We start from the raw sequence: 18,833 nt of genomic DNA on the forward strand, positions 1-18,833 counted from the left end.
CGTCCACGCAATTATATTTGGCCTCCCCGGGGACCTCAAGCGGATTCCTCAAGAGCTTCATAGCTGCTGATGTGGGGGCTTTCTAGCCTATGGCTCACAAGGTGAGAGCCTGGGAATACCTTCTAGCCTCTGTGAAGGCTATTTTGCTGCTATCCGCGGCATCGCTCTCCGTGGCATCGCTTCGTCATTGGTTTGGCGGCTGACTACGAGATGAAGACATCTCGCAAGGAGGCTGGTATACCCGCCGGACATGTGTGGGTATTCCAAATAACCTCCAGCAAACAACCAAGCCAACCCTGGTGCCTTCTCCGATCCACGGTTCTCATCTTCACAATAGGAAAGAAAGGTGAAGAGAGAACCTGCACAGAAGCCAAGAGAGATACAGCGCAGACTGATTCTGATTGAGGACCAGGATTAAGGACTGCAAATGGCTTGTAATGTGGCTAACTGTCTGGCGTGGAAGCGCCACTGCGAAGAGAATGGAAGACAACCAAACCAGTGAGAATCGGCCAATGCCTTCTTCACGAGAAGAGGGGCTAATACCTCACTTGGCTCTGTCTTGGGCGACGTATCTTTAGTCCCCGGGCCCCAGTGACTACCATCTCGGGACTCCAATATTGTGCGTTGCATTCCCTGAGATCATGTTCGTGTGTGGTCCGCGAACGCCCCTGTCAACATGGTCGACATACACAACACGCAAAGGCCTCCAGAGCCGCGTCCAAGGGACACCGTATAGAAGTGCCTCAGCTAGACGGACGACGGTACTTTCTCATTGGAGCTCTCAGTGGACCCTTCCAGTGTCATGCCGCAGAAGGCTTCGTTTGCAAAACGGAAGTTGGCGGCTAGTAATCAGGAAGGAGAAGGTGCGTAGTTTGAAACGCAATCTTCGGCGTATATCAACGACTTCTCGAGCCTTGTCGGAGCACAAGACACTTGAGGCCTGGAAATTTTCCAGTACCATAAGGTCTGCCGCTGGCTCGGCGTCAATGGCATCTATCTCGTGGGCTCTGCATTGGATACGATGATGCCCAGTGTGTTATTTCTGTGGTGGCTGCCTGCGGCGACATGGAAATGATGTCTAAGGGACACAGGATGGAAGCAGCAAATATCTGGCTCTTTCTACGCCATCCAATCCCCGATTCCCCGAGTCCCAACTTCTGCGACTGCACTATGGCGGTGGCCTCTAACTCTCAAGACGCGCCTTCTCTATATCATCCTAGGGGGTTTTGGGATACAATACTGCACTCATCTTCCAATGCGCGGTGGGGCGTGTCAAAATCATCAAGCGCCTATATCTCTGGGTAAAGTTCCCCAGATTTCCTAAGTTCCCTTAGTCCGCTGTTGTCGGCCATATCGGTCTTGTCGGGTCCCTTCCGGATACCTGAAGAAAACTCAATCGTTACGTCAAAGCATCCAAAACCACATGTGCGGAAAGCTACAGTATTGCTTAGCTCACTGGCCTGGCGGGAACACGGGCACAAGCCAGAAGAATGAATCTTGTTGATCGCCTGTCTCGAATACGGCGTCTTCATAGTTGGCCCCCGGGCCCCGAGATAGCTAGTGGCCTCACCGTCTTCCCGAGCAGCCTCATTTCATTCTAACCGTATTCTCCTGAAGCGACCAAACAGCTGTACCTTCTATAGAACATGAAGTACAGAGCTGCTTAGCCTTTCTTACCATCTGGCATCTTTTGTTTAGCTCCTTGCCATTTCCGGTATTGCAAGTTGCTTCCTGACCATTTCGATGAGGTTATTGGACATTCGGTCGATTAGCGGCCGTGAGCGCCCATATGCAAGGCTTTGGGGGATGGAAGTGTGAGGGCGGTTCCCACGCATGTGAATACGAATGGACGTATTGCTGACCAAAAGTCCAGCGAAAACAGTCTGTCAAGAGTCGATTATCTCGACCAGTACGCCATTGGCTATGCTCTCGAGGCAATTGCAATCCCTTCATCCCCCAGTATCGAAGGAATCTGCGGGATACAAAGCTACGTGGGGCCCAAGCTGTTTCCGCTCGCACTAGAGGTCTTGTTTCCTTTGCTCTTCCGAGGACATGACCTAGCGGGCAAGAACCACACAGGCCGTTGTGCTGGCGGCTGTTTGCGAGATGAAGACACCTCGCAGCTGACGCTGAGTAGTGGTGTTGTACATCTTGTTGGGATCATTGACAGGCTATTGAAGCAAATAGTCACTTCGCACATCCAAGATCCCATTAACGTATGTGGTTCTTATAGGTCTCCTGGTAGCCTAGACTGGTTCCTCGGGCGTGTGTATGTGTACGTATTCTCACAGCACTCGGTTCAAACCTTGGGGGCGGGCTTTGAGTCGCTGGTCACGAGTTCGCGCGCGTATTATCGGTATCTCTGCTCCTTGACTCTCAATCTTTGCCGTGTTCCATATCGCTCCGGTATCTGTTGCTATTTGGCGGACAAGGAGACTAAGATCACCGTATAAAGTCATAGGGAAGGGTAGCACGCTTCGGACCCGGAGTTTCTCTCAGTAAGAAGGTCTCCGTCTCTGGCTATACCTATAATGACCTCTTTAGCTTTAGACTTTGAAAGAGCTGCGCATAGAGTGTTTGGGGCAGACCATGACCGGCAGTGTCCTCGGATACGATAGGTCGGACGCCAAGAAGCGCGGACCATCCGTAGACGCCGAGCCCTAAGGGAAAAGAAGGGTACCGGCGCCGAGGAAAAGAGCTCGACCCTGACCAGGTCCAGAGCGACGCAGCTTGGCAAAGGTATGTGCTACGGCAGTACCCCAATCCCCTTCTCTTTAAGCAAGCACACTGCTAACACCCAGTAAAAGATAGTGCCGTCGACGCCCCCTTCATGTTGCTGGGCCACCTGGGCCGCCACTGCGGCCCGGTCCATAATTTACTGGACCGGCTTAAGTGGGAGGATGGCCTCCAGCTGTTTGGTCAGGTGGCTGTTATCAGCAGCCAGAGGGAAGGCGATCTGCCCAACTTGGGGTCTGTTTCCTGGGGTACGAACCCGGATGGCGCCGAAACCTGCCAGGTCAGGGATCTACCCTGACTTAGCGAAGAGGACTGGGCTGCCCTCAACTTGTACAGTTCAGCGACGCTAGAGAGCAAGCAGATATGCTGGTTCTTTGTCACCGGTCTGCCGGAGAGACTACCCGTGAAGATTACTGAATGTTAGGCCTTTGGTCTTGAGGCTTATTCGTGGATCTCATGCCAGATCGATGTCAATTTCAATATCTGACGGCAAGCACATTGACGAATATGCTGTGGATTACGCACTCATAGAGTCACGTCTCGTTACAATATCGTAGAAGAACCTCGGCTTAGCTCCTCGCGTCAGAGGCAAACAGGTCAACCGGTTGGTGGAGGAAACCGCAGGTTCAACCACAAACTCCGTGCGCGCACTGGCCGGCGTGGCTTGTTAGAACATTCAGCAACCCTCTGAAGAAGGCGGTGTTGGGTACCTCGTTCAACCTATTTGACAGATGGCTCGATACCGCAATACCGGCTGCTGACACGCTGGTAGAAACTCGTGTGAGCAAAGGCCAGGCTGTTAGATCTTGTCCAGATTCTGGAGGCTGCCCTGGCGCAACAAGCTAAAGGTAAACCGGCTTATATTGGCCGGCGTCCCCTTCATACAAGCAAGACGCTCAAGGGCAGAACCGAGTAGTCAAGACCGACTATTACAGTCCTGGATCCCAGAGAGATGATGTGTGTTACTGCGGGGCTGACCTCTGAAATACTGCGGCTAGAAGCGCTCGCTATCGTTGGAGTCGATTACCCAATGTGCGGGGGGTCCGGAGAAGCCGCATAGCTCTGGACTTGGTACCCGCCACTGCCGACAATGTCTCCTATCTAGTCTCCGACATCGCTCATATCATGTTAGGGGTGCTGCTGAACATGTGACAGCTAGTTCATCAGAGTTCTCCAATGATGGGTTGCGTCTGTCGTCTGGTTGCTTCGCTGCCTGTTACTACTCGGTGAACTACAGCCAAGTTGTCAAGCCCTCTAGGTAGAACGGAATGATGCCGGCTGGTGTGGCGTGCGTAGGCCACCTGATGAGTTTAGTGGGTAGGCGAGGTCGTTTTAAGACTCGAGTTTCTCCCGCTTTGTACCCGGGCCCGAATTTCGTCGCGTCGGCGTTAGCTGCTGTTAAGCAAGACTAAAAATCCCGGGGCCCTATGTGCTTGGTTGGGGGCTGGACGTACGGTGATCCTAACTCGGACTGGTGTTGCTACCGCATACATACGTGGGCTGGCCTGGGCCTGTTTGGATGGCCAGTCGATGGTCCGGAGTAGGGGATGGTAACTTCGTAAGCCAATCCCCATCAGTTCGGGAGAGGAAGAACCTGGCATATCAATCTCCGCCCAGGATTCACCCCGCAGACATGGGCCTTGTTTTCCGCCGCACACGATGAGCGTGCCGAGATAAGAGTTGCGTGGCAATCAGTCGACACCGCCAATGTCGTCGCCTCCGGTCCACAGCTAGGCAGAGAGTCTCGTGAATCAAGTTTCTACCGAGAACGAAAGAAGAGCCGACGCGGACCACGAAGATCAATACCAAAATGTCTCGCGCAGACCGCAGACCGCAGCTCGCAGAAATCAGGTTCAGTCGACGCGTAATATCGCGAATAGATCGGCAGCCTGTTGCCCGCGACTACAGTAGTAGCGGTGCCCATCTCGACTGGCTTGATCTCATATACAGCCAGGTGGCTACCAATCTCGACTGGTCTAACATGAAAAGGCTCGGGATTCATGGCTCTACAATGAACCTAACTATGCTCGGCAGCCGATTAAGAATCTTACGACGGAGTCCTGATCGCCTTCTTGGTGCACGGGAATAGCGGTAATCTGAGCCGGCGCTATTGCAATAACGTCTGTGAGACAACCCGCCTTCTCAAGTTCTCGCCAGGAATGGGTAGCTGCTCGAGCAGGGATTTGGCCAAGAACCATGGAATCAACCGACAATATTGGTTCGGTCTTGGTTGAGGCCGTGGGTCTCAACATAGACGAGTTCAATACATCGCCGGACTCAGCCCGCCGATAGCTACAGAGTAGACTATGTTGCCCCTCATCGTGTGTTCAGCATAATATGCCACCCTTTAATGACTCAAAGGTTGGCATACAAGACAAGGCAGGGCTCCTGCTGCGTCAATGATGCTCTTCGCAACGGGAAAGGGTGTTGTGAGCGGCGTATGAGTCTGGGAGGCACACTGGGCATGTAACCCTGCTGTCGGCGGTTATTTACACTTCGAAAGCAACCCGAAGCTCCATCACTAGTCATCATCGACCTGATGACTTCTTCTTCATCAAACCTACTCGAAGGCAGATCTCGTGATACACGTAGTCGAGAGCGAGAAGCTGATCCGAAGCGCGCGAGCTCAACTGCTCAGCCCGGAATCTCGGTTCCACAACGCGGAGCTACCGCAAGTCATCTCGCAGCTCCTGTCGACACTTCCGTCACCCCTCGCCATGGTAAAGATGAAACCATCGGTAGAACCCATCGGGGCCCAATTACGTGCTCGACCCGCCGTGGCCGGAGTCCAGAGGACGTGTGGAGATCACGCTGTATGGGATGAAATGTGGCGTGTGTGGGTGGGATGCCACTGTTCCGGCATTTCGACTCGGGTTTGCATCTTCGTTGCCGACTTGGTTCAATAAGGACTCGAGGGAACGGCAGGCTTATCGGTTGTATCGAGAAACAATCTTTGCTGTCAAATGAAAGGGAATCAAGCGCGAGACAATATCATCGACACGACAGTCACAGTTACATTAGTGACAGTTGAGTTTCATAAGAAGGAAGAGGAACCCTGAACTCTTGTGGTTTCTGGTTGCCTTCTGCTCTAGAAGGAAGTCTCAAAGTTAAATCGCTCCCACTCCGTCGTTGCATGTGGTACGCCGCCTCCAACGGTTTCGGGCCATGTCGCCAAATGCCGCTGCCCAAGTCCCACTGCTCCTGGTCGTCTCGGCCGAAGAGGGTGCAGAGGCCATTCTTTACACGATAGCCAAGAAGTCTGGCAAGTCTGTTGAGTGTGCGGATGCCGGTCACAGCCCCGTTGGCGGCCTTGATCCCCAGGACGACGTCGAGGGCCACACGATCAAGAACCCGCAGCCATTGGCCTGCATCATCACCGAAAAGATGTTCAGGCGGTTCCTTTGGATCATGACGGCGACGCTAATAGTCAGCGGCATTCAGGACCTCAGGGGCTGTCTCAGCGTAATGTGGGATGCTGCCTTTGGATAGATATGAGACCGCCGGAGCGGTAGATACCGAGCTGTTAGACATTATCTACAGCGCCGACTACGCTGCGGCCTTTTATGCCCATGAAAAGACGACTATAGCGTAGTTGAGTGTGCCATGCGAGGGCCTGATGGACTTGTCATAGGCGGCGGAGGCCCAGGAGCTCACTGCCACGTAGCAGGTTAGACGCCAGGAATACCGCACTGCTATGGAAAGCGGCATCCCTATGTACTTGCTCAACCCCAAGAACTTCCAGGCGTACGGCATCAAGCGCAACTGGGACGACGTGGCCAAGCTGGCTGAGTCGCGCAAGCTCATGGGAGGGAATTTGCCTAAGAATAATGACTTGTTCGGCAGAGTTAATCGTCGTCCATGCCGCTTCGGACACCTGAGTGCGTTCATCAGCTCTTTACATGAGTGTCCAGTCAAACTGGGTCTTACCAGAGAGCTTCTCATTGTTCCTCCGCCTCTTGGCGTTTCAACAATTCTATAAAATCTGCAACCTCGACAACGTAGGTGGAATCAACGGCAACGATAGCCGTGCATGCAAACACGCCTGTGACTAAGTCGGGCCCTCGAGCTTCTCCCGAATGCTTCATCGCTGGCGTTGCTTTCGGTAGTAAGCGCACTTCGGAATCGATCTTGGATAGGTCACATCATCACGCTCTCGGAGGACATCATCTCCTTCAACGCGAAACTTCGATTTCCTATGACCAGCCTTGCTGACAGTCCCCACGCGTGGACTGGGTCGCTCGCACTGTGGCCTCCCGCCGGGATCCACCCTATCCATCCGAGAAGCGCTCCTCGACACTAGGGTTGGACTCTCCCATGGGCTTTTCTAAGGGCCTTCCTGAATGCTTTATCAGGCAGTCACGTACGGAGTCTGTCACATATCGAACATTGTGACTTTATCCGATTTATCCGCTGTCTCCTCCAAGGCATGTTTCTGCTGGCGCTGCTTATGTTGGCCAACCTATTTTTGATCCCAAGTAAACGCATCCCGTACGTCCAAACAGAAGCCTCCAGGATACACTATTTGCACATGGCAACCTTAACTACCGCCGCATGAGCGGAATTCATACAAGCTGCTCACGAGCACGCTGCGTGGCAGTCTTTCTTTCAGGCATAGTACGATGATGCATATTGCTCGCCGCCGCCGCCACCGCAACAGCAGCACTATCCAATCCTGTCTGCCCCAATAGTAACATCAGGCTCGCTGAAGTCGCTGACGAACCTCCGTGCTGTAAAAGAGCAACATGCCTTGCTTTCATCCGAAGCAACAGGACCTCATCATTCGGGCCCTCGCGGACGCTGAAGAAGTCCTATTTCAATATAGAACAATTAGGGGCCAAAGAAGGGGATAGGCCTGTCGACTATGGGAAAATGGAGATGCAATGGTTCGTGGATCTTGAATGAAATCTAGAGAAGGGGCACATTTTGCTACCTCCCAATGTGGCTCAGCAGGGGCATTGAGACTCGCCATCTCCGTCCAACGGTTTTTGTGCTTCCTTGTTTCTCTACCACATCCATGAGCATAACGACAACTCATACTCTGCGTCAATTAACCCCGGGCCCTGAAGCAACTCTCGGCGCCTCAATTGCCTCCTTCGGTAAACGTGTCAACGCTGCATCTATTCTTCATGAGCATCGTGAACGAGACAAGGCAAGCGCAAGAGAACTGATTGGATCCTTGGCTGCGCTCAGCATACTGCATGTGTTCGCTCGGATCAACTGACTTCGCATGTGGGATCTTCGGGATCGTACCTGTCTCATTGTCACCGGCTCGCTTTTCGCCACACCTCTCGTCGTCCTCTTACCTCCTCACTTTCGTCAGGCTTTGTCACATGTTTATTTGCGCTTCCTTGCCATCTTCCGCACTCTACCAACATGGCCTCACGAGAATATACACTGGGCCCTTGCGTTTTAATGAACAACGAACCCCCTGTCGCTGGTGGCCAGGAAGCTCTATGTAGACTCGGGCCCTCTCCGGTTCCAACAAGCCGCCGCGTAGCGTGGCACCCCTTGAGCTTCCCTGCGAAAGGATGCAATGGCTTGCCTCTTGCATCGACTTTGGGAAGCTCGACTTTGACGACACGTCTGGCGTCTCGCGCCGCGGAAAGCTTCTGTCGTGGGGATCCTAGGCGTCTCGGTCTTAGGTCGGGCATTTGCTTTGGAGTAGGCCGGCGCTATTAAGATCTCCCATGTGTTCGACACGATAGTCACGCCACGAAAGAAACACGAAGGGATGCGTCAATACCAGGCAACGAGGTCTATTGCGCACTCATCTGCTATAGCTTTCTCGTCACCGCAACCGCTCCTTGCGGTGTACCTATGCCCGCCTGCAACCAGCCTGGATGCAGTGACAACACCCAGCAGCAGTTGAAAAGAGGGGGCGAAGCTCGTTCATGGCCGGGCGTATGCGCCTTACCACAGATGAAGCTCTTCTTAGATGCTTGTCAGTTGGCACGTAGGTGGTCTTGGAATTGGCGATAACGGAGACTTTGACTGGCTTTTCTCCACCGGGGGAGTATTTTGACAGTGGGAACTTTGCCGCCCCCTGGTCGCAGTCGCGCAGGCAAACAAGATGATCATTGATGACGCTGACCATTCGCCTTCACGGAGGTCACATGAGGTCGTTAGAAACCTGTGGATATTACGCAAGAAATTGCACCTTCGGTCCGCCGCCCCTCGCGGAAGCTGCGGAAGCCATTAGGCGTTCAGTAAAGCTGTTTGAGAACCAAACAAGCCATATATTCTGAGAAGCTACAGTTCCAAGAATCCCCACGTATGTCACCACGTACTTACAAGGCGATTCGTCAACTACAATACTATTTCTATCGCATCAACGACCCACATAACATCTACTTCCTCATAGAAGAACTCTACTGCGCGTGACAGCATTCATGTGAGCAAGGTGTTTCTCGACCCGGGCCCGTTGGTACACACAGACCGCCGTGGATCCTAAAGAAACAATCAAGGCTCAGGCGACACCAGCAGCCTTAGTGACCATCTCACTAGCCCATGATCTCGATGACGGGACATGCTCCCGAGATCACATTTGCAATGCTTGGAATACAAGAACTGGGTGGCTGTCGTCCAAGAAGAGCGGGAAAATTCTTGTTCCGCCACGCCTCTACTCCATTGCTTCTGGAGCCTGTGACGAAGCTCATCAGAGGCGCAGTTGAAAGAGCCTCTGCTAGTGGTTCGGGTCGAGTTTCCATCCACATCAGGCACTCAAGAACAATGACACGAGGGTGATATGAGGGAGAAGATTTCCTTGCAGCAGCAATCCGGGCCCTTTTTCAACGTCAGCGAAGGTACCCGCATTTGTTGTCTCTGTTGTAAGGGTCGACCCCATCCGAAATATAGGGGATATTTAGGGGCAGTGCAAGGGGTTCATGAAGCAAGCCTCCAGCCCTCGACTTGAGTATCGCAAGGATCTGAAGGTGACCTAAATTGCTTCTCATTGGTCATGAATTAATTTCTGCCACTCTTCGAAACCTAGCCTTCCTGGCGGATACAGCCTGGTCACCTACTACAAGGTCCGACCAGAAGGACTTCGCACCAAAATGGAGTACCATGTGGTCTGGGTATATCGTGGAACATTTATCACCATCTGCCATCAGAAAGGGACCGCACTAGTGACCATATCGAGCGACGGAACCCGATCGTGCGTCGGAACGAGATCGGAGTTCACGCTTCGATACGAAGTCTTCCGGCTGGCGCCTCCGACGATGCCACAGCCCGATACTTCACCATCTCGAGCTATTACACATCGCGATGTTCCACCCCATCAAGGACTCTCGTCCGCGAGAATTATTTAGCTTCATGGGGTCATGGCGATTATCAATATTGAAAGCCTAAGCTCGAGAAACTGTACCACAGAAGCGCCATGAAGCCTTCATCGTCGACTTACCAGCGCAGGAGAGATTCCCATTCTATTTGTCGAAGGCCATGCCATATGAATTAACGAGCCTCTGTGCTTCCCGGGACCGGAGAGGGAAAGCGCCTTATACAGCATCAACCAGATCCGGCGCGGACGTCAAGCACGCTGCACGGCTAGGAAAAGGGTCTTGGGAATACCACAATCTCATGTAGCACCCGCTGGTGGTGCAATCGTCCTCTTGAATTACTTCAAGACGCGACTTCCCAAAATTGGATTTGCTGCGAAGTTGATTGGCTGCCTCCTCTCCTTTTACCCAGCTTCATGCAAACCGTTATCTCCTCTCTGAGGATCGGCCGTAGCGAGGCTGGAATATCGAATATTCTGCAGCACTCCTTTCATTCGCATCATGTTCGGGTGTCTTGGTTACTCCTTGACATTTCGAGGGCTTCTGTCAGGGGCCCATGAACATGTCTGCAGGTGCAGATCTCTCAGCTTCACGGTGGTTGGGGTAGCGCTGTGATATGCCACGAGAAACGATGCCCCTCACCGCGTGTTGCGTCATCAGCACGATACAACACTTGTGACTACATAAAAAGCCGAGAGAACTTTACTACAAACACAGGACTTCTCGGTTTCTTTGGTTACCGGACGCGGTACTTGATCCTGTTCCGAGACCTCTACCGCGAACTACTCGACACCTGCTCTCACATCATGATGAACGCCCCACACAGAATACAAACGGGCGGGGAGTAGAGGTATTTCGAGGAAATAACATTCGTATTTTCTTTCCTACTTTCTATCTTGACGACCACGCTGCATCAGCAGAGGTTTTTGCGTTGACTACTTGCCTCCTCATGTACGCGATGACGGTGACGATGACAGTACCTCACCATTGCTTCATCAAGGCAGGGTCGCTAATTCCAGTCGTCTTCTAATCCCCCGTCTGTTTGTCAACTACGTGCCGAATAGAGCGACTCGCGCACTATTCGAAGCCCTTAATGCTGGCCTTGGATAACAAGTGAGCGTGAGTTGGCCAGGTCAGATAACTCCAATACTACTAAGTAGTATTTCGTTGACAACATTCAGCCGGAAGGCCTAGCCTGGCCTGGCCTGATCATAGCCATCAAAAACAGATGGCTTGGTCTCTTCATTCACAAGCTGCTTCAATGGACAATTGAATTTGCACAGCCTTTTCACAAGGAAGGGGACAGTTTTTGGCTACACAAGATGCCAGGACTCAAAACGGAGGTCAATCTCTGAGTGCCGATGAAGGCAACCGAGAGTGGCTCCGGCAGGGAGTCCACCGATCCACCTAAGAGACTACTGGGTCACCACAAGAGAATGCTATCCCGGCAGCGACCTCGATCTTGAGTCTAGACCAGGAGCTTGTCAACCACCTCGATCTCAGAGGCGAAGGCATCAGAACAGGAAGGAACTGGCGATGCTACATTGAGCGGGCATCTGGTTCTCCTACTAAAATTATTTTGATCTCTTCACAGACTGTAAGACAAGGACTTTGTGTTGTCATGCTGAGCAAATAATGCTGGCAGCCTTTTGCCATCTCTGTCACCTTGATTGTCCAAGATTCTACCTCCCCGAAATCTGAGGCCAGACTAGGACATCGATGTTCGTTCACCAAACCCGGGCCCCTCTCAGGACAACGGCGCCCCTGTGAAGAGATATTCAGTCTCACCAATGGCCAGGGGATCGGCCAGAGCTATTCTCTCCAAAGATGCCAAGATTGGCAATCCTTCTGAGAGAGTAGGCCAAAAGAGAAAGTCGGACAAGCAGTCCGACATCGAGTTGTCCATGCCAAAATTGGGAATACCCAGTGAAGCTCCGAAGAGGGGCATGCCCATCAAATCCGCAGATGGCGTAAGGGTTTAAGACAAGGAACCTCGCACCGTCCAGTTCGAGATAACTCCCATGGAGGGCGGTGGCGGTGTCTACACCGAGTACAAAAGACAAGAACGTCTCGTGGAGATTCCACGCACAATCCGAGAGGATGTGGGCAGTCAGTCATCTTGGCCTCGAGACCTTTTCAGGCCGGCGAGATCATTGACGCGCTCGCCGAACTTTGTGTGAGTATGGATTTGTGACTTGCCTCGCGCGAGTAGTCAAATTTATTCTTGCCGACTGGACTTCACGGGGCATTGCGCCACTGGTGGCTAAACAGCCGAGAAACGTTGAGAGTCGCAGCAAAGGAAGAAGAAGAAGGATTGTTTTAGTTTCCTTTACACCTCATCTAAACTAATAAGTCAAACTCCTGAGAGATCTTTACAAAAGCAATTTCCAGAAGCTTCTTCGTCTACAGCCCAATGCGGGGCCTCAACCTCGAAAACAAACCCAACAACTGAACCACCGCCGGGCCTGAGGCCGACTAATAAACCTGGCGTATCTTTAGTACCATACACAATCTCAACACATACAGATAATCACTCTCAGACGTATGCTACGAACGTGAGGGGACCTCACCTTTAAGCAAGCTACCTTAGAGGACGATGTATTTTCTGGTGCTCTCATCTTGAGTATATCCTCCTCAACTCTGGCGTCGTCGGCAGATTGACCAATGAATACCAACTGGTGACACGACCACATCTTTGATGGTTGAGAAATGGGATAAGTTTTCCTTCCGAAGAGGACAAATTAAATTTCAATCATTGGAAATACCCCAGACACCATGTGACTGATGCCGACAGCGTTGAAGACAAGTTCAAGATGCTCGTCTCTGCTGTTCCTGACGGCACATGGGACCTCCCTTCGAAGGCAACGTCATCATATCAGATCACCAGAACCCGCGGGATATATTACTTGCTTCCTGCTCTATCAATGTTTGGTTTCGTCTACCCTATGTCTGCTCTCTGCATCAGGCGTTCTTCACATGCCTTGAGAACTCCGGGCCCAACATCTTGCATGGACGTGAAACGGAAGCGCAGTTCTATCTCCCCCCATGAGGAGCAAGGTAACAGATGCGTTTGGCATCCTTAAAATTCTTCTCGTAACTCCCTTCGCTGCGAAGAATGCATTCTTCCGAGTGCTAGACAGAAACTTCGGAAAACAAAGCCTGCCAAAATTGGAGTTCTTCTCTCCCACTTGAGTGGAGACTGAAGGTATCCAATACATGTAAGAATTTGATGCACTGCAAGCATCGCTGTGTCTTTAATCAGCGGTGTTCATATGAGCAGGTGATGTGCCTAGCTTGAATTAGCTGGGCAGCTCCCGAGGGAAGAAGTAGAGATACATCATCCAATCTATAGTTGCTCATTACCTATTGTAATTAGCCCATCTTACCAGGGAGCAGGTGCGGAAGGAGGGATACCTATTCTCGGCCGTTGCGTAATGGCTGATGGAGCACCCTGAAGACGCGGAGGAGGTGGAAACCATGAGCAGCATCGCCATTCGTTGGAATGTCACCATGCCCATGACTCGGGACATCCTCACGGGCCAAGCCGAGCCCCTCCCGGCCGAGGAGAGCACTCCATTTGACTACTTCACAGCCGTGGACCCGCGCCTCTTGGACCCCGATGAGAGAGAGGAGCTGTTCAAGGTGACGGGCATTGAGGAGGTGGCCACCCCGAAGAAGAAGAAGGGCAAGGTCGACATGTCGAACCACTTCACCGAGCTTGAAGTGTTTGATGCCAACCGGCCTAGGATCACAGAATCCTTTCTGAAGATCCGCAAAGACGAGTAGCTTTCAGCTCTCCGAGACGAAGAGAACCAAGCAATCTTTGCCGTCTGTTCTTGGAGAAGAATTTGTACACACGGCCTGGTTGTTCGAATTAAAAAGATCCAGACATGCCGGACAATTGCATTTAAGAAAGCCCAGAAGGAGGAATGCTCCCAGGAGTGGATTGGAGCGACTTCAAGAACCCAGCCTCGACCTCGTGCTGGGCCCTCAGCGAGTCGAGAATCACCCTGTCGTTGGTTGGTGGAGGCTGAGAATGCGCCCTTTGATGGGTCCGGGCGGTGCTAGTGACGGGCAACCCATACCTCGATGAGCTCTCTTCCGTTGGGTTTAGGAGGATTTTGATATAGGTTACAAGAAAGATAAGGAGGACACTGCGGGGACGACTTTCAAGCTCTACACGCCTGACCTGACATGAGTTGATCTCGTCAATGAGAAGTTGAGGGGACGATTCAGGCATATTTGCCTGGAGAACCGGGGCTGCTTATGGCTACAGAGGCCTCTCGCTCATACAGCTGGTTTTGCTGTGTATTTGCTGCGCCCGCATTTATCAACAGATATTATCTTATTGATTGTGAGAAGATACTTAAAAGCATGAGTCTAATTCTACCAATGTAATGAGGAACTTAATTGTTAGTGTGCATCGACCGAATGATTTGATCCTCGATTGCTTGTTCGTTGTTTCCTTGATTGCTTCCAGGAACGCATTGGCGATATTATGTCCCTAGTGTCCAGCGGTGTGGGCATAGTAAAATGCCCTTAGTTGACCATGATACTTATCATGACACGGAAAGTTGAAACTTTCAATCGGAATCAGAGTCATAGTACACTAATTGGGGTTTGGCAACTCCTGCTTTCTGCAGCGAGGCCAAAGGTTTGGACCGCTTTGTAGGTTTTCTTGAGTGGAGAGCGGCTGTGGCAGACTGCGTTCCCGACATGGCTGTTGACTCAGAGTGATCCAACATCTCTGCGACGTTTCTCTTTGCGAGGAAAGAAAAAGCCCGCTTTGCCGCCTCCCTGTCTTCCTTCTCTCCCATATTCTCAACAGCTATCGCACTAGGCTCGATTCCTGCTCGACCAAGCCTCTCTCGTGCATTTCGGAAGCGAACTTCGTCCAGCGCATCAGCAACAGCTATTTGAGTCTCAGCAGCAGGCGTCTTCCTTTCGAGCTCTCTCATTACGTCTGATTCCTGGTTATGTTACCCCTGTTCCTGCTCCTCGTGCTCGAGGCGGTCCAGGCGTACTTCGATGGTCTCGTCCCGTTCCGTGTTCGTTCTCCATGGCTCTGTATTGCGGTTCGCCCCGGTCTCACATACGTAATCGCCAGCTTTAGGATCAGTCCTGAATGTTATTTCGGAAGACTGGCAAGATGGCATTCGTCAGTAATATACAGTCCTTATTCAAATGGGTACGGAGGGTTGAGGGCTTACACATAGTGTACAACGAATGTAGAACCGGAACATCTGAATGCCAAGATATTTCTCGTCTGGTGTTGTTTTCCGTGCGTTGAATTTACCTTGTGACCACCATCCTGCATTACGGAACCGGGCTCATAAACGTTAAGCCCGTCACTACTTCTTCACGCCGTCCACCGGCAACAAACCTTTCATATGGGCGCCACACCGCAGCGATTCGAATCATCCCCCGCTAGCCAGCATGCATGCGTTCTCCCAGTACGCTCCATCAACATGAATTTCCGCATAAACCATTGGAGTCGAAGTCGTTGCACAAGAGAATCGCTGAGCAACCTATTTAGGTGCCGAAGACTCCACGTCGGGCTGGGTGTGGGTTATCTCAAGCGATGGCACCGGCATAGGTGGGGCGGCTCGGCCGAGCAGAGGTCCACTGGCACCGGCATACTGAGCCTGAAGCCAGATGTCTGTCCCATAGGTCCCGTCGGCAGGTTAATCACGCCCCTTGGCCGCCACTAGCATATATGGCCACTGTTTTAATTACCCTCCGATATCCCGTACTCGCCGCGTTGAGTCATTGTCCGTAGCCGAGGAAATCGGAAGCGTTGCTCAACTGGCCTGCGGACCAGGATTTAAATCACTGCATTACCTTGCATCAGGTGCTATCAGTGTATTGCCAGACACCACACTCTGTTCGCAACTTCATTTTGGTTCACACTGTCGGATGTTGAATGGCAGCATACCAGTCAAGGAAGCTCATGCCTCATACCCATCGTGTCAACCAGCGAGGGCAATTTCAAGCACCCTTCAACGCTTTGCGCGCGTACGTACTGGTTATCCCGGTCTTCTTACTTGCTTAATCTTCTAAGTCCAATAGGTAGTGCCTCCGAGTTCGCGATATTGGGAAACGTTCTCCATACCTCACCAACCAACAATCAGACAGATCCTCACCTACGGTAATCATCGCGTCACCCGTGCGCACAAAGCCCGTGCCACCCGTTTTCCCCGTCTCGCCGTCTTGCCGAACCCCCTCTCGGATCACCGGTACTAACCCGGCAGCCCCTTGCTTAGTGTCTGGCTTTAGTAAGGTTCAAGACATGTCACAATCTTTGGCGTTAGCACATGTTAGGCACCTACTGCAACAGCTTGCAGAAGGCAGTGGTAATCAAGCACGCAGCGGGGTTAGCAACACCAAAGGCCACCAGCGATAAGATCTTCCGTGCCGTAGCTGCGTATCAAACAAACCTTCTCATCTGGTTGGGTTCACGCTTATTCATCTCAAGTCGGCCAAGCCGAACTCTGTCTAAGCTCCGACAGCTATCATTGGGCTAGTGCAGCTACACCCGTTGATTCGCTAGGAGCTGCGGAAACCAGTTGGTATGCGAAGCGAGCGCCCCGGTCTCAGAGCATCAATGGGGTCCCATCGGTGAGCTCAGCCTGGTAGACGTCATGGAGGGCATGCAGGAAAGTGTTTTAGACCAGGCCTATAACATTCCTCTATCCCTCTCATAGGTACAATAATAATAAAACGAAGCGGATTCTCACCACCTTCACCTTCATTTCATCCATTGATACGTTCAGAATCATTCGAACATCATGAAGACCACTAATAGACCCGATGAATGGAAGATTGAGCAGGGCCTGGCTGGGGCTGAGCTTCCCGTCCTTGACATGACGGGACCCCAGACCAAGGCCCTTCCTCCTCAGATCTTCGGTGACCTGACGAAAGATGAGGCCGCCATCAAGAGTGTTGGTGACCCGAACAAGCTCTTCACTGAAGAGCGTGAAGGGTGGACTGGGTGAGTCGCAATCGGTCATGATGATGTTCTTCGATTAAATATCTCTTTACAATCGCTGACGGAGCTCAACCGCACAGCTTCGTCGAGTGGGAGAACTATCCCGAGAAAAAGGCTGCGGCACACAAGATCTTGACCTCCCAAACATTCCCTCCCAATCCGGAGTTCCAGCTTGGTCCAATCCCAGCGACAAATCCTGTGCTTCCTGGCACTCATTGGAAGATGTGGCACAAGGCGGTCGGCGGCGCTCTCTCCCGTATCCCCGACGACTCTTGGGACATAGTCCTCAAGGAGAAGCACGCCGACATGCTCCATCTTCTCCAGTTTCCCTACAATGGTGAACCTCCCAAGCGCCTCGTGACCGACAAGGAAATCACCCCGAACCCCCTCCACTTCGTTCGAAACCATGGCGGCATCCCGATCATCGATAAGGAACACTACAGCTTCCTCCTGGACGGTCTCGTCGCGAACCCCAAGTCTTTCACTCTCGACGACCTCATGGACGAGACCAAGTTCCCGCGCATGGAGAAGACTATCACAATGCAGTGTTCTGGAACCCGACGCATTGAGCAGATTCTCAAGTACCCCGGTCAGGGTGACGACGTACCCCAAGCTCCATGGGCAGAGGGCGCGATTGGTACTGCCAAATACGTCGGAATTAGTCTCAAGAAGGTGATCAAGGCATGTGGTGGGCTCATCGAGGGAGCCAAGCACCTCGAATTCTACGGCGCGGACACCTACTTCAAGGACGACAAGACCATGAACTACCTCGTCAGTGTTCCTTGGTCCAAGGTCAAGGCCAATGAGGTCATGCTGGCCTGGGAGATGAACGGCGAAGTCCTCCCGCGCATCCATGGATACCCCCTGCGCATCGTCGTCTTCGGTTACATCGGCGCTCGAAGCGTAAAGTGGCTCTACCGTATCAAGGCCATCAAGAACCCCACTCGCGCGCCGGTCCAGAGCCAGGAGTACCTCTACTTCCCCCAGCAGGTCGGCAAGCACAACTTCAAGCTCACGGATGGCATCCAGATTCAAGAGATGCCAGTCAGCTCAGCCATAATGTCGCCCTGGACCAAGCAGGTCGTTATCCACAACGGCAAGATTCGCTGCAAGGGATGGGCCTACTCTGGTGGTGGACGCTGGCCGGAGCGTGTTGAGCTTTCGTCCGACGGAGGCTTCAACTGGTACACGGTTCCAGTTGAGAATCTCTCAAAGAAGCGCAAGTGGACCTGGCGAACTTGGGAGATGGATCTGCCCTGCGATGTTGAGGGCTGGATTGAGATTGTTTGTCGCTGCTGGGACAATTCTCTCAACACCCAGCCGCCCGATGTCCGCACTGCATGGAACTGGGGCCTGCATGTCACCAGCTCTTGCCACAGAATCTCGGTTTACAGCGTGAACAACACCCGACCGCAGACCAAGGCCCGCCTTCAAGAGTTTGCAGACAAGGGTATTCCATTTGCCCCAATTACCGTGCCGCTCGCTTTCCCCTCCCAGAGTTGGGATGATTATGACAAGTATTGGAAGAGTCATGATCCGAGAGACGCTGAGGATGAGTAAATTGGTTCCTATCTAAGATGCTAAGTTTTCTTTGCGGTCTTCGTGAGGAATTGCTTCAACGTCATATGGGCGACATGGAAATTAGCACAAAAACATTAAAACACCGAGCCAAGTATTTGTGACGCAATCTATGTCAAGTTCCATGGTTCTGATAAACCTCAAAGATGATGTATGAAGAGTAGAACACACACACGGAGACGGAATGATTGCCAAACACTGGTCGCGATGACAACTGTCGCCGTCATTCCAGCAGGCGATTGAGTCAAGGCTCC

The 18,833-nt window shown here is 52.2% G+C and overlaps 2 protein-coding genes across 2 annotated transcripts; both read left to right on the forward strand.

The window, feature by feature from the left end:
- Nucleotides 1-13,454: 13,454 nt before the first annotated feature.
- CGCA056_v012012 (uncharacterized protein) lies at nt 13,455-13,799 on the forward strand (the record flags this gene model as incomplete). The annotated part of the gene is made up of 1 exon (XM_037327256.1): nt 13,455-13,799. One exon carries the CDS (start codon nt 13,455-13,457, stop codon nt 13,797-13,799), a length of 345 nt encoding a protein of 114 aa, XP_037174442.1.
- Nucleotides 13,800-16,801: 3,002 nt separating this feature from the next.
- SOX (Sulfite oxidase) lies at nt 16,802-18,561 on the forward strand (the record flags this gene model as incomplete). Its single annotated transcript, XM_037327257.1, has 2 exons — nt 16,802-17,004; nt 17,082-18,561. 2 exons carry the CDS (start codon nt 16,802-16,804, stop codon nt 18,559-18,561), a joined length of 1,683 nt encoding a protein of 560 aa, XP_037174441.1.
- Between the last annotated feature and the right edge of the window lie 272 nt (nt 18,562-18,833).

This window comes from Colletotrichum aenigma (genome assembly GCF_013390185.1).
Source record: "Colletotrichum aenigma strain Cg56 chromosome Unknown KSG_Cg56_contig08, whole genome shotgun sequence".
NCBI lineage: Eukaryota > Fungi > Ascomycota > Sordariomycetes > Glomerellales > Glomerellaceae > Colletotrichum > Colletotrichum aenigma.